General features: G+C 44.8%; 1 protein-coding gene across 11 annotated transcripts in view; it reads right to left on the bottom strand.

Annotated features, from left to right (window-relative positions):
* DIS3L2 (DIS3 like 3'-5' exoribonuclease 2) overlaps positions 1–15,874 on the bottom strand; it is a 155,833-nt gene that overhangs the window by 36,971 nt on the left and 102,988 nt on the right. For 9 of the 11 annotated variants that reach the window (XR_014933266.1, XM_085513147.1, XM_015871831.3 and 6 more), the window contains one exon: positions 12,760–12,993. Coding sequence is in view for 8 of the 11 variants with exons in the window: in XM_085513147.1 (XP_085369273.1) it covers positions 12,760–12,993 (234 nt within the window). In the remaining 3 variants the exon portion in view is untranslated. Of the gene's footprint in view, positions 1–12,759; positions 12,994–15,874 lie in introns of those variants that run through there. The other 2 variants (XR_014933268.1, XR_014933267.1) reach the window with 1 other exon arrangement.

The following is a 15,874-nucleotide window of genomic DNA, read 5'->3' as shown; positions in this document are numbered from 1 at the left end:
TCAGTCATTTTTCCATTCACATTGTTTTGCTTTGTTCTTATTTAAACCCTTGAGCCCAATCCTTAATGTCTCTATGGAAAAGATGGAGGAAGAAGAGGGCAGGGATAAGGGCCAGCCTCCAGAGCACCCACCACGCCACTCACTCTGTGCAGAACTTACTGGGTTTGTTGCTGGATGCTTTTTTTAAATAGATTCTGGAAGTAAATAAAAATATCTGCAGGAGTCTGTATTGGCTTGTGAAGGAGACCCAGACAATGCACAAAGAGCCAGTAAATTCTAAGAGTGTAGAACAGGAGAAGGGATTAAGCCTGGTGATTAAATTAGGTGACGCATGAATACGTTCCAATGCACAACATCACTCAAGCACTGGACAAAACATATGGCAACAATGGAAAGCACTGCCCACGAGGTCACCTTTAATATGATTAGCCATGGACGCCCGGAATGAGCTCTCCAAGTACCAGCGTGCTAACCCTGAAAGCCTTTGAGGCTCCAGCCCTGTGCCGACGGCTGCTGTGTGCTAAGCCATGAGCCCAAGGCCATTGAAAGGGGACAAAACCCAGGAGCCCGGTGGGAGGGGAACGCGCTGAGAGCGGCTTTGTTCCCATCCTGCACGGCACCAGTGGGAGCCGTCCCCAGGGTGCCTGTGTGACAGCTGGGTCACCTCGTGGGCTCCCCTGTTCCGCTTGGACTTTTCAACTCGGCTGGCCCGCATTCACCGGCACGGCTCGCCTCTTTGAAGAGGGAGAAAGCGCCTCATCCATCACTGACACCAAGGGAGTTAATTCACTTCTTTACAACTGGAAAGGCTTTTGCTGCGAGCAGGAGGGAGCGCAGGAAGAGTAATGAAATCCAAAAGGGAGCCAAATGATGCTTTCCTCTGAGAGAAGCCAGCGCTGGCAGCGCTTGCTGCTGGCACGGCCGGCGGTGGGTGAAAGGAGACTCTTTTGTGGTATGCCATTAGCTACTTCCAAGGCCTCGGTTCATGTTTACCACAGCCACTGTGTTACTTCACTTGGTATTTTTTTCCAGTCCTGTTGATTGTACTGCAGAACTGACTAAAAGTTCATTTGGAAGCCTCGCTCACAGAAAGCAGAAACAAATTGCTTTTCGAATGGGCTAATTTTTTTTTCTTCCCTAAACCAAACCTCACGCTTCTTTCCATCAACCCAACCCTAGGGCTGAAAAAAACACAGTTGCCACCACAAGAGGACAAGAGGTGACGGTGTTGCTCCAGGGCAGGTCCAGGTTGGATATCAGGAAAAATGTCTTCTTCTCAAAAAGAGTAGGGGTGCATGGCACAGGCTGCCCAGGGAGGTGGGGGAGTCACCATCCCAGTCACCATCCAAGAATCATGATGTGGAAACAAGGTCAGGGGGCATGGTGAGGATGGGCTGGGGTTGGACATGGTAATCTTAGAGGTCTTTTCCAACCTTAATGATTCTGTGATTCTAATTATCTGTGGGGAGCTCAAGGTGACTAGCTTGGCCTGCATGTAAGGGCACCTCACACCCCAGTATTCCCCTGCACAGTGCAACGCTGCAGCTAGGTGCAGTAAAACACTATTAAAACAGCCAGCAGGTTGTCTTGTTGATTGCAATGAGCATAAATGTTGGATGAGATTCAAGATAACCTTGTGTGAGTCACCCTGCTTGACAAGTGGGCTAAAGTCAGGTGAGCTCTGCAGACTGCTGAACTCTTCCCCAGTGGACCTTGGCTCATGAAGTGTCTGCAGGCCTCTGGTGTTTCAGATTCCAGGCAGTGACTAATCAGGGACACGTGAGGGAAGGGCTCAGGGGCAAATTTCTCCCATGTCCCTTGTAGATGGCTGTGTGGGTGAAGGTCATGGAGACATCTCCTGGAGGAAACGTTCTGCCTACAGGCCCCAGCAGCTACAAAGCAATGACAAACGTGGCTCAGGACCGTTGCCAGCTGAGCTCCTCCTATTGCCAAGGAAAGGAAAGAATCTTCCCCTAAAGCTCTTTCCAGATTTACATTTCCAGGATGCCATAGCTGCAGGCATCGGCATCCAGGCACAGCACATTCCAGGCATTGGTGCACAGTCACAGCTGACATTCAGCGAGCTGTGAAATGTCTGTCCTCTCATAAGGACCTCTCTAAGAGGAGGATCATGTGGGCTTTGACAAGATCTGTCAGCACTGAAGATCAAACCTCTTCCCCATGAGACTAAGTAGACTGGGCACACCACTGTAGGGAACCAGCTTTAGAGGGATGTTGGACTTGATGGCCCTCAGAGGTCCCTTCCAATCCCTACAACTCTGTGATCCATATGTTAGTTCCGAAAACATTTAGGGTAGCCCTTCCTTGAAGGAGGGCAAGAGTTTTTCTTTTGGGCAAACAAAAGATGCCCTTCACTAACATAAATCTTCAAACAAAGCATTAATGACAGTTGGGTGGTATAACTCATGGTTGCACCCGTTTCACGGCTCTTTTTTGCAAGTCTTCCCCCTTTAAGTTGTATTTTGTACCCATCACTATGTTACCAGTATTGCAAATATTACTCTAAAAAACACTGCTCCTCAGTGCTCAGTCCAAAGCAAGCTACAAACAGCAAGAGCAAGGATAAACCAGGCCCAAGAACATACCAAGCCAAAACTGTGCAAAAAAAATCCAAAACCACTAAACCAAATAATTTGGTTTTAAGAGCTGCCTTTTCTTCAACAATTTTCCTGAAGGGCTGAAGCCCAGATGGTGTCACTGAGCCCAGACGCTTAGGGGCTGGGGCAAGTCCCCTCTTTGCTGCAGTGTCCAGCTGCAGCTGGGAGCCTTCAGCTCAAGGGAAGGAAGGTCATCCAGCAGCTTCCTTGAAGGAGCAGCCATTTCTCCCTACAAAACAGGCAGAGCAGGGAAGGTTTAGCACCACTCCACCTGCTGAATTTCATCACCCCAAAAAGCCTGTCCATCATGGGAGACACCACGTGGACATCAACTGTTTCTGTGCTGCGTCCAATCTGGGGAGACTCCATTCAGATACTGGATTTCCATCTGGCCTCTCTCAATATTCAATGCCTATTGAAGACTTAACCAAGTTTTCACAAAGCGTGGAAGACATAGTGGCAGAAACCACTCTTCCTTGTGATGGCCCTATGTCAGTGGGGCATTCATAGGGTTCCATGCCGTTTTGCATTCTTTGAAGACTCATCTGTCTGCTGCCTCAACAAGCTGCAATACCATCATGTTTAACTGATTTTAAAGAACCTGTGCAAATGCTTCAGAATTTGAAGGGATGACCATAATGCAGAAAGAATCCAAGGTTGGTCCTCTGAGTAAAGGCAGTTCAACAACAGAACCACTTGCCACCATAGACTACTCATCCATCACCATGGCTACCTCTTGCTCTCACCATTAACTCTCCATCTCATTTAACCACCTATATGTTGCCCATTGACTTACTTAAAAAACAACAGCAATAAAAACCATAAAGAGCAAGGCAATGCGAGCACAGTTTAAAGACTATCAACCACCGCTTTCAGCAATGTTTGAAAATAATAAAAAACAGAGAGTTGAAGTGAAAATTCAAAACCTCAAAGTAATTTCAACCATACCATACATGAGAAGGGAAAAGTTTATACGTGATGCAACAGAAAAAATGACTCACTTTCCCAAATGCCAAAGCCCGGTTTAGTTCATTCTCTCTTCTATACCTGCTAAACACATCACTGAGAGAAACCATCTAATAAATTGCATCTTTTTAAATCCCATTTTAGCCATTTAAGCATTTTATTTCCTAGTATTGTGGGTGAGCTCCTACCCTAACATGCTAATTAAAAGCAAAGTTCTAGCTGGATCAATGGAGCTCTCTCAGAAAAGAAAGGAGAGTCTTGAGATTAAAACAGAGACCTTGAAATTGAGGTGAAACTGCAGCTGTAAAGCTAATGCAAAACCTCCTGTTGATGCATGGGAGTGAGAACGTCTCTGTTAGAGGGCTGACCCCAGCATTGCCACAGGACACCCAATAAGCTACAGCTCCGCAATCCCCAAGGAGAGCCAGATCAGATGGATCAAATTTTAGGATACAAATAGTTGATTTCAATTGTCAAGGAAGGCACAAAGCACAATTTGTTTCACTCTGGCTTCTAAAACAAACAAACAAACGTGATTGCTCAGTAAGTTTGTACTTCTGAGACAGGAACAAGATTTTCAATTCTAGTTAAAGGAGTCACCCACAAAAACCTTTCATGGTGATTTTGCATGGCTGGTTTCTTCCAGATGTCTGAAGTCTCTCAAACCCCTTGAGCTCAGCAAACCCCCGAGACTACTTTCTCACCGCCTCTTGCTTCATTTTCAAGTGAATATCAATTTAACAGAAGCCCATCACGGACGGGCAATGGATTGCAACCGACTCTGTTGGTAATAAATTGGCACAAAATCGGCAATAAATCTGCTACCAGCCCAGATCCAAACCACCGAATGCATTAACTTCAGAGGGCATGGCTTAATACCACCATCAAGTTTTCAGGTGTTGACAATACAACTTATGAATATGTATATCTGGGGAGGAATCGATAGCTGTGTCTGGAGATGGAGCAGGCAGCACCAAGGCAACACACTGCCTCTTTTACAACCCAGCAAAGCACCACACAAAGGAATGCATGCAGGGAGGAGGTCTTCATGAAATATTAAGTACTGACAAATCTCAAAAACAAAGTGCAAGGTGGACCAACATCTTAACTAGGAAGTTATGTTTCACTGTCCCATTTTACACAACTACGTATTCAGGGGAAATCTACAATAACACTGAATTACACTCATGCTAGAAAAACTTCCTTATTACCACAGGAAGATGCAGAGAAGTACAAGATAATTGATCTAGATTACTAAAGACAGATTCTCGGTCACTTGCTTTCAAAACAAAAGCAACGGGTTGCTCAACAAAATGCACTCCCAGTGAATCACTGCAAACTTTAGCAGGGCATATCACTTCAGGAGACATGGGCTTGGACTTGGAAAGTTTAAAGACAAACCCAAAAATGGACTTGAGCAGCACACTGGCTTCTTCAAATCAGGCAAAATGGGCTTTGTTCTCATCTCAGTTGCTGGGATTTTGCCTAAAACTCTTGTAGTTTCATTTCAGAAGGCCTTGAAAAGCACAGGTGCTCTCTGAGCTTCTTTGTACTTCAGCATCCTTATGTTACACAAGAAAAGATAAAGTGTCCCAGGGCTCAGGGGAAATGATCATGCCCAGAGACACTTGATAAAGTGAGCTGTAGTCATGGAAAGAAAGAATTATTTTCCCCTCTACTCTCACTTGGGAACTGAAATGAGGAATCACAGAACTGCACCGTCTGTATCTTTCAACTCCTTCCAAACGTTGTCTTTTGTCATTATACAATTAGCCTTTCTTCCATTTACTGCTAGGTGAAACAGAACTGGCTTTGACAAAGAGCTGCTACATCTTCACCTACGGCAGACTGATCACATTTGAACTTATATCACTCAACACGCACTGACTCCATCTAAACACAATGATGGATTAGCCACGCAGTCAGCAATAATTAATACCTGAAAAAAAACCTTGTCAAGTCTCTGTTCAAATATGCGACGAATGCAATCTAAAGCAACAGAAGACGTTCTGATGACGTCTGTTCATCACTGGGTAAGAACAACACCAACAACCAACTGGAAAGGAAGACATACAGAGAGCAAGGATTGCTTCCTCAATAAGAAATGAAAAATCAGAATTCTGTTCTAACATTCAACCCACATGCAGCGCTACACAAACATTTAGAACCAGTTTGTCTGTTCTGAACCTCCTGAAGTACAACCAGCAGAAGCCACTTCTCTTCCCTCTAACCTAAAAAACACCAACAAGAGCTAAATCAAGCACTGAATTCTCTGCTCAACCCCTAGCTAACAGCTTCACGTTTGAGACATATCCCTTCACACTGAGGCAGCACCTGCAACAGATCCCCTCTCTCCCTCATCTACAGACATTCAGTGCTACCTGAAGCCCCCAAGAGCAACTCGCCCCAGGCTGCTGACCCACCTTTGACTGGATAGATAGCCCAGGAAACCAAAAGGTGCCTTCCATGTGTGAATTTGGAGCACCTGCAAACACCTCCAGCAAGTCAGCACACGATGACTGCCTGCTCAGCCCCTTTTACAATGGCTGATGAGTAGCTGGATTCACTTGATGGGATAAAACCAAGTCATTTGGAAAGTGTCACAAAGCACTGCCCACTGCAACTCTGGCTTGATCAAGCACGACAGATTTCCATGGGATAGCTGCAATCTGGTTGACACACGCAGGTACCTGCTCTGATGCTGGCAGATGAATGAAGCTATTGCTGTGACAGCATCTCAAAATCAATGACTTTGTTTTTTTCCTTTGAAGAAGCTTCTGGTACATGGTAGATTTAATACAAATAAGTTAAGATGTGTTTATTTGATTATTAGAAAAACACTTGCACATGACCAGAGAACTTGAATACATCAGTTAGTAGCTGGAATACTCCAACAATAATAGAAGTCGTGACTCACTCTTGCACTACAGGTGGTAAATCAATGCTGGAGCACCACTGTGTGGGGAGCTCTTTCCTGGATGTGTTTGCCCAGACATCTGGCTGCAGCGGCTCCCAGCACAACGCTCTACAGCCCAGTCCTACACTTTAGTGTCCCACTCCCTGCTCCTGCTGGAGCCAACTTGGCCACTTCACCACCTGCTCCTGCTGTGACACAGCTGCTCAGCTCTATAAGAATGACCAGGGAATGGCAGGACATGAGCGAGGACATCAATCCTACTCACACCCCTGGGTGCACTTCACTAAAATCTCAGGGTGAAAGACCCTCCACAGTTAGATTCGGAAGGCTTTTCACTCAAAATCCCAACTTAATCAAAATATTTTAATGCCTACCGGCGATGCAAACATCTCCATGCACACAGAAAGCTGCTCAGCCCACACAGACCCAACTCCATAACATGACCTCACGTCTCCTTGGTGTGTGTGCAAACTGCTTGACCTGAGCTGCTGGCTGCTCCTGACAACCATGACATTTCATAGTGGCCTGAGAAGGACCACTTTCCCTGTGGTATCATGGAAAGGCATTCTGAAAATCCTTCCTACTTCACCAGCTCACCTTTCCAAATGCATTTGGGTTTCTCCTGCAGGGAAGAGCAGCATCCCCCAGAAGACAGCTATGGCCGTAGATGCTCATTTTGATGTATTAACTGGGGCTATGCAAAAGACTATTAAAATCCTCAGAGGAAATGAATCTCCAAATACATCCAACATCCCCCCAGCTGCCTAATGTATCACGCAGTATAAGTAACTGTCCATAATGATCACACAGCACCTGCTGTCCCCATTCTGGGTATCAGCAACGTCTCTTTAACCAGACATCAAAGAAAAGCACTAGACAATGGCAGAATTGTGATAGGAAGTGAATAGTGAAAGCCCCTTGTCAGTCTGCATTTCCATTTATCTCACAGCACTGTATGTGCAGCCCATCCTGCCTCACCCACCGCTGCTGTAGCAGCATCTTTAGGGAGGTATCACAGCAATTCCTGACATTTTATAAATGGGCCTTTTGGTTTTTCTCCCAAGCCAAACCACATGGCTGTGCACACACCTCAGCCTATCCCAAGGGAACCGAACATGAGAGGAATTTGGTACCTACTGTCCAATGCTCCCATTGGAACCAAGCACAGTTTCAAGCCAAAGCACCTCCTGTTTGTATACAGATATACTGTATTCAGTGCACAAGGGCTGCTTAACTGGCTGTTCTGGTTGAAACATTTACTACCTCCACACAGCAAAAAGAAGAGATGATCTGAATGCTTGCCTTACAGACACAAAGCAGAAAATATGACAACATGATGTCTCATAATTATTTCTAGCAACTGCTCATATTGGAATATTTCAGTGGTGATGGTAATTAATCTCTGCCTTCTGACACTTCCAAGCAAACAGCATTAGCAGGTGTTACTGTTTAAAAACGTGTTTCTGGCCTATCCCAGCAGCCACAGTGAAGTCCCAAATTTCCCAACATACAAAGTCACATCCTGCACGTACAACGTACCTCTTCCTCTTCACCTTCTATGTTTAGTTGAGAACTGTTTCAATCAAGTAGAATCTGTTCTGAGAGGTTCAAAAACCATACAGATCTGGTGAGTTTGTGCAGTACAGTATCTAACTGGGAGCTGGCATCCTGCTAGCACACATTCCTGTACTGGGGGTCATAGCACGTAGCAGCAATACTATCACTTCTGGATTCACACCAATTTTAATTAAACACGGCTATTTTCAAAGATCACTTATTTCCTTATTGCCAGCAGCCACTGGATAGAACACAAGCAAGGTCTCCAGCATGGCACAGGGGTACACCACCACCATTTTTACTGCCTTTATGTTATTTGAAACAATAAGAAACCCATAGGGAAAAGCAATGCTTGCTCAGATGAGGTGACACTGACCCAGCACACAGCCTGAGAACAAGCAGAAGTAAGACCACTTCACTACCAATTCAGTCCTTACATTTGCATAACAGTCTCATCTTTGCCATCTTTATCCTTCTTTCTTTCTTTTCTCATATTCACTTGCAAAGCTGAACACCTGTTGTGCAGAAAACAAGGAGAAAAGCTATTCTATGAAACAAACGAAAGCCACCAACAAATGCAAATGCACTTTGGGTTCTTCACACAATGAACTTTGGTCAAAGCCAACATTCTGAGCACACAGGTCTAAGTGCATTGGCAAAGAGAGAAGCACCGGCACAACCACCTCTCACAGCTCACACAGTTGTCATAGAGACAGATCAGCATCTCAGGGCATTCTCATTTTAAATACGCACTGAAATCCCTTTGAACCTGTCTCTTTGTAGGCATCTGTCCTCGTGATTCATTTATAAACTTCCCAAGCCAAAAAGAGAACCATTTATCAGCAGGTCTCCTCTAGGCAGGCTTGAGCTAAGGAGCTTTTCTTATAAACTTGATGGTTCTTTTTTAACAGCAAGTTTCTATCTGATTCTCTGGCTAGTGTTTCTAAAAGCTGTGGTTCGGGGAAGTGATCCAGCATGAAAGTAACACGGCCAGGAAAAAAAGAAAAGTTGTGAGGAGCGCTCACTTTGGTTTTTAAACCAGGTCAAATCCCTGCTCCACTTTATAGCACGGGCGCGCTAAGAGCTGCAAGAGGAAAGCAGAGGGGTGGCACTTTGTGGCCTGGGGCAGGAGGGAGGCCAGGAGCAGATGATGCCATAAATACCTGAGTACTCTGGCTCAAAGCCACAGCATAAAGCAAGTCCTGCCTTTACATCTCAAAGCTGTAGCTCCTAAGGAGATAGAAAAAAAATACTTTCATCCCTGTTTGTGTAGACAAAGTTTTGTAAGCTCTTTAGCTGCTGAAGGTGCAAAGACTCTAAACCTTTAAAAATTAGTGCTCAGCTGCCTTCTGGAGCTAGCAAGCTAGCAAATATGATATATAACTGTATGCTAGAGAAAAAGCCCCAGAAGAGGGCTATGGGAACTGCAAGATCCCATAGAGCATCAGACATGTGGCTCAGGTTGCCCAGAAGGTCCTCAGACTTAAGGTCCAATGGAGGTGGATTCCCCTCTTAATGACTTCAGAAAGGAAATAAGGGGGGAAAAAAAGAGTGGCAGGACTGCAGGTTGCCGTGGTCAAAATTTCACAGCCCTACAGTGATACTGCATTGACAAACCCTTAGCTTTCAAGACCGCGCACTACATCTGTAATTCTTCTCAAGGTTTGCTGAGTGACTCAGATGTGCTATTCCCACATTATCCAAAAAAATATGCCTCAACTGTTGAGCTACGGAGATTCCTGCTTCTAAAATTACTGCTGAAGGAGAACTATGGGCAAGCAAATGCTGCTCTCACGTTAGGTCCCAAAAATGCAGCAGCAATGTTCAGACAGGAAACTTTCCCCTCACCACAACATACAGTCATCGAGGCTGGAAAAGACCACAAAGATCACTAAGTCCAAATGTCAACCCATCCCCACTGTGCCCACTGACCATGAGCCTCAGTGCCACAACTCCTCAGCCCTTGAACACCTCCAGGGATGGTGACTCCCCCATCTCCCTGAGCAGCTGTGCCAGTGCATCACCACTATTTCTGGGTTGAAACTTTTCCTAATACCAACGTGAACTGCTTCAGAAGGGAGATGTTCTTAGTTCTGGGGAATCGATCCTAGATTATATGGATGCTACAGGGGAAATAGATATTATTGCAAAGGGGAAACTGAGGCAGGCAGGGAGAACACCAGCCTGAGGCCACCATGGCCAGTGGCAAAGCAGGAAGGGAGACTCTTCTCCTAATGATTTTCTTCCTACTAACAGGAAGCACAAGAGCATGTCAGGTTGAAAAATGACAGGATGGGAGTAAGGAAAAAAAGCTCATCACTGTTCAGTAGGGAGTGACCCCAAAGCAGAACTCAAACATAACGCAACATATAGGAAGAGGGCTCACATCCCTTGGAAAAAAAAAAGCACAGAAGTCACCCATGCCCAGCCACCCCCTCCCTTAACGCTATGGGATGATCATTTCCTTTCCTCACATATTTATTTGGAATCTGATAATTCATTGCCCCTAGTTTCCTGCTGGAGTTTGTCTTCCATTGTTCAGGATTTACATTACTCAACAGGAAATCAGTGAGAGGTCCAGAGATTAGAAAGGTGTGTTTCCCATTCGGGCCCACCCCTGAGGCTGGAAGTCAGACCCAGATCAGAGCTACATCCATGGGAACTCAAAGTGGGGGAACAAAGGGAGACAGACTAATCTCATTCTACTTCTAGTTACAGACTGCTCTGTCCCACCATATACACTGGACGTGTTCACATACACACCCCTCAAACAGTGCTTTTATTCAGGCCTTACACTAACAGCTTTTCCCATGCGTTGAGGAGGATGTAGTTTATCAAATGTAGCTATCATGGCAGTACTTGAATAGAGTAAGTACAGCGAGAATATTCCTTGAACTAAAATACACTCCTCAAGGACCACTACTTTCACCCTGACTCTCTTGCCAGGGGAGACAGATCCAGTACAGTGTGAAATGCCTCTTGTAGGGCATTTGTACAACCCAGTTCAACACCACCTAGGAAGCAGGCTGACTGGGAATCAGCCCTTTTGAAAGTAGAAGCAGAAGTGGCTTTTAACCCAAATCTCACAAGTGATGCTTCAATACAGTCTCTTTCATGGCTCCTCCACAACAGCACAGAGCAAAATAAAACACCACTAATCTGTTATGGGATATCACTGGAACAGGATGCTTCCTGGGCCAAATCCTCCCATTTAAAATGTCACAAGTGTTTTAAAACATATGCTGAGGTTAGTTTGATAACAGGTACTAAAGTCAAGCACATAGGGTGTCCATTCAGCACAACACTAAGCTTGTGTAATGACTTGTGTAATGCAAACTGCATTTCTCTAGCACTCAGTGTGCTTGGAAACAAAAGCCCAGCTTATTAGCCACTGCACGATAAACATCAATGAGGTGAACCTCTGTTCCTAAGAAGTTTTAAGCAAACTCTGCACGATTTCAAAATGAGTCTGATCTCCAAAAATAGATTACAAACAGATTGTTTCTTTCAAGCAAGAGAGGACCCTGACCAAAAGCTCTTGGCTCCAGGCTTACTTGTATGTTCCTAACCAGTCCCTAAGGACCTTCAGTGTATGCAGGCAAAACAGCCTTGGCCACCACAACTCTTACATCAGAACATTCATCTTAAAGCATAACCCCCCATCTCTGAAATTCAAGACATGGATGTCTCATCCTGCCTGTCCTGGAATGGTGACACTGCATTACCTCCTCCTCACAGCAGCTCCACCAGATTAAGCCATGTGCTCTGTCAAGGAAGTTCACTGATTACAGACACTGGTTGCTCTCCCTCTCTACAATCAGATGTAAACCACGCTTTCCCACAACTGGAGACAATACTACAGCCCTGAATAAAATGGAAGAATTGCAACATACCTCTAACATACAATAGTCCTGTTTATACATCTTGGTACGCTAGCTTCTTTCTCAGCAGTATGATTATGTTGACTCATGCACCTTTTGCAATATGAAACAATAGAGCTTCCTTATATTAAGAGATGACTTTGTCTCCTGGTCGGGAAGGCCATTGGGTTCTACGGATTACAGGAATCTCCCATCCACAAAACCTGTCCATGGCCACCTCAGAGCAGCAGAACCTCAAATGCAGAGTATTTTTGCTGTAGTAATCTAAAATATCTGGATCTACTTGTTCTGTGCGTCATTTCTACTTTACAGCATACAAGGCTGCTCAGATTGTCCCAGACACAAACCCTCCTCGCACACATTTCTTCCCTCTGAACCACACTCACTTATAAGCATTAGCTTAGATAACATTTTAGCCACTTTTCCTGTCCAGAGAACTGCTATGAAAGTGGTGGAAAACAGGAGTATTGCAAGCACAGGAATAAATGTAGAGGATAACTGTTCACAGTGTGATGTGCACTAAGGATACCCGAAATACTTGATCATGAATGGCACTGCTGTCATTGCTTTTGCTGTGCAAGTTACTTACCAAGTTTGATACAGCTTCAGGATTCTGAAAAATATTGGAAGATGAACAACTCCTCAAAGAGAGTTGGTTTTTTTCTTCCTTTTCATCCTACTTGGTGCTTTTGGTAAATAAATTGATGCCATTTTTAAGACGACATTAGCACACAAACTCATCTTCCTGTTCCAGCCTACCTTTCCCTTGGAGTTTTTATTCTACCATTAAACTCTAAAGGAATACAACAGCAAATCCCACCTGGTCTAGGCGCAGAGCACCGTCGATGAAGCGCTGCTTGCGGAGGTGCTGGGCGATGCGATGCAGATTCAGCACAGCTTCCTGTATCTTGGCTACTGAGTGCTGAGGGGAGACAGGGGGCAGTTCTTCAGGTGAGAACACCTTCCCGGGGTTTTCTATCATGCTCTGTGCGTGGTCGTAGCTCAGCTTTGCGCAGGAACAGATGACTGTCCGCCCAAACCATTCGTCAAGGATCTGCAACACAGGAAAGTATAAGTAGATTTGGAGGCTTCCACTTCACAAAAGCATGAGAGGCTGTACCAACAGTGGAAAAAATGACAACAGATCTCAACACTGATTTTCATTTTTGAATGAAGATCTTCTCACACTGAGGCAATCAGAAGGCTCTTTAGATTCCCTAGTGTCTAATAATGTGTATAGGCATGACAAAGTCTTTATTTCGCATTGAAAATGGCCCCAGTCTTCTCCCCTTACCTGGATTCCCTCTTCGATAAAGAACTACAGCAGAAATCAGACAGCAGACTCAAAGCTCGATAAATGCAGGACTGGCAAGAGACAGAGATACCTGCTCATGCAAAGGAAGATCTCTTATCTGAAAACAGCAGATTCCATTTCACCTCTTCAGTTAAAGCCTAAACAGTGGGACACGAGAGGCTGGCCCTAAAAGACTTGTGTGGCCACATCCACATAAAGCTACAGGGACTGTAGTGTCTGAGTGGCACTTGTGAAAGTGCTTGAATAGGATTTTTGTGTGTCTGGAGGAAAGATGGGCTGTCACTGACTCCTTATTTCTCCTAGCAAGTTTATGGTGCGAGGCCCAAACTCAAGCCACAAAGTGTTTTAAGCTCCCAAATAATTTCAGACTCTAGAGGAAAATCATGGAAAAATCACTTACAAAATTTAAACCAATTTAACCAGAAGTCACTCCCATTTTAAGCTCCATTAAAGAAAACCAGTGTGAAAGTAGCAATTCAAAATTATTCCTTAGCGCACAAAGGATACATAAGCGCTCAAAAGCACATCTAACCAGTGTGAAGGTGCAGAGGGACACAGGGCTGAAGGCTCTTCAGAAAAGTCAAGAGCACTGGCCGGAGGAGGGCTCTGGAGAGGGATGCAGTCTGTGATCAACCATTCAAAGCACAAGTGCTCAGTGAATGAGTGGAGAATTGTAATTCTACTTCAGTTACAAGTGCCACCCTACCCTTCATCAGCGCAAGAGAATAAGGTAAACTCTGCAAGTGACAGTGCCTGTGAAGCACAGCCATCTGTAAAACAGACTCTTCAAGGACATTGCTTTTTTTACTTAAAAAGAAAGGATTGAACCCCAAGATACCTTTGCTGTCTCTGTCTTTTTAATGTCTTTCTGCCATTGATTTGCAAGAACTTGCTCTGCTCCTTGCAGGAGGCAATGGACTGGATTCCAACTTTGCTGCCTGAACTTGAAGCTTTCAATAAAATCTTATTTTTCTGCTTGCTCAGAAGAGGCTCAGAATATTTCAGAGCTTCCTTGTAAGATGAGAGACACAGCATATTGGGCCCCAGGAACATAATGAGAATGTCAAATCTCAGACAGGCTGCATTCAGGGCTGTGCTTCAAACATCAGCAGGCAGTAACAAGGACTTACATCGTTTGTTTACAAATATCTTTCTGTTGACTGCATCTGAACAGGAACGTGCTACACTGTTCCTAAAAACACCCAGCTCTGCATCTGAAGAACAGCACAGGCTCAGCAATACAGTTAATGCCTTTGCCCTTGGAAAGTCATCCCAGACACATCATGCCACAGTGTCCCACTGGAGTCCATGAAGCTACGTAGAAAACTGCTCAGGCAAAATTCTGTTACACTCCTGGTGTTACACTCCTGATGACAACTCCAGAATGCAAAAGCCATAAAAACAAGAAAGTGCCTGTTGCCAAAGAGGGCTGAACCTGGCATTACTTTTCTGTAACAATAAACAAAAACTCCACCAACTTAACAGTTGCATTCAAGAGAGGAATCTGCATGGCTTTTCCCTGGGAGATGCACAGGCTTACTTGCTTTGGAGCAATGATGGGGGGAGCTCAGAGATGAAACACAGGAGATCTACTCTGTCCCACCTCAGAGATAACTTCCTATTCCTATCAACTGACCCCAACCAAAGCTACCATCTCTGCAAAACCTCCGAGGAGAAACCTGGCTGCTCAGACACCCGCATGCAGTTTGCTTCCCCAGGTTGTGTCCCAAAGCACTGCTTGCATCAGCCACCTCCACAGGCAAAGCTTGGCACTGCGATCCTCCTACCTTCTTACTGGCCATATAGGTTCAGTACAAATACTATTTGAAAAGCAAATACTGGGTACATTGCAGGGAATAAGAGACTTAATGATTTAATTAAAAGCTTATTTTAATTAAGACTTGACTATTAACTGTTCAAAGAGCTCTCAGAGTCAATGAAAGGCCCACCAAGTAGTTACAATTAGAAGGTCCCAGGAGTAATCATGCTGCCACTACGGGAAGCGGACTGTTTTTTACAGTGAACAAATAGAATCCACTTCAGTGCCAGAGCTGAAGAGATACAGCTACAGATCTGCAACCACATTCTATTAAAGCATAAAAGAAGATGCAGTGCCCATTAGGGCAGCATGGACCCAATGATCACCAAACAGGAGACTGTTGGGTTGTTACTAAGAGTATAGAAGAGGGAGAGAAATCAAGAGAGCTGAAATCCGCTTGCTGCACCAGCTGATCCCCAGGAATAACACAGCATACAGAGGATGGAGCTGTGCCTTTGCTGAAGAGCTGTCACACTTTACACGTAATTTGCAGTACAGATGAGGAATAAAAGAGCCTGTTTACCAGGGAGACCACAGAGGGATCCTTATCCACTGCACAGCACAACTGCCTGCAAGCGCAATGCAGGGTTGGATTAAGGGAGAAACATCTTGTCCCAGACCATTAGCTGTGACTGGCTGCTGGAGATACGACATTAAATGTATGAGCGACCTGGCATGGAGCTGGAAATCCTCCATTTCTAACATTCATACAGATACTCTTCCCTTCCCTACCACACTGTGAGATTTTTTCCAGTCATCATTAAGACAAGATATAAGGACAGTCCTACAACCTCTCTTAAT

Source organism: Coturnix japonica, chromosome 12, assembly GCF_054131305.1.
Source record: "Coturnix japonica strain WE chromosome 12, WE-NBRP24, whole genome shotgun sequence".
Lineage (NCBI taxonomy): Eukaryota > Metazoa > Chordata > Aves > Galliformes > Phasianidae > Coturnix > Coturnix japonica.
This window is presented reverse-complemented; position numbering and strand designations above follow the sequence as displayed.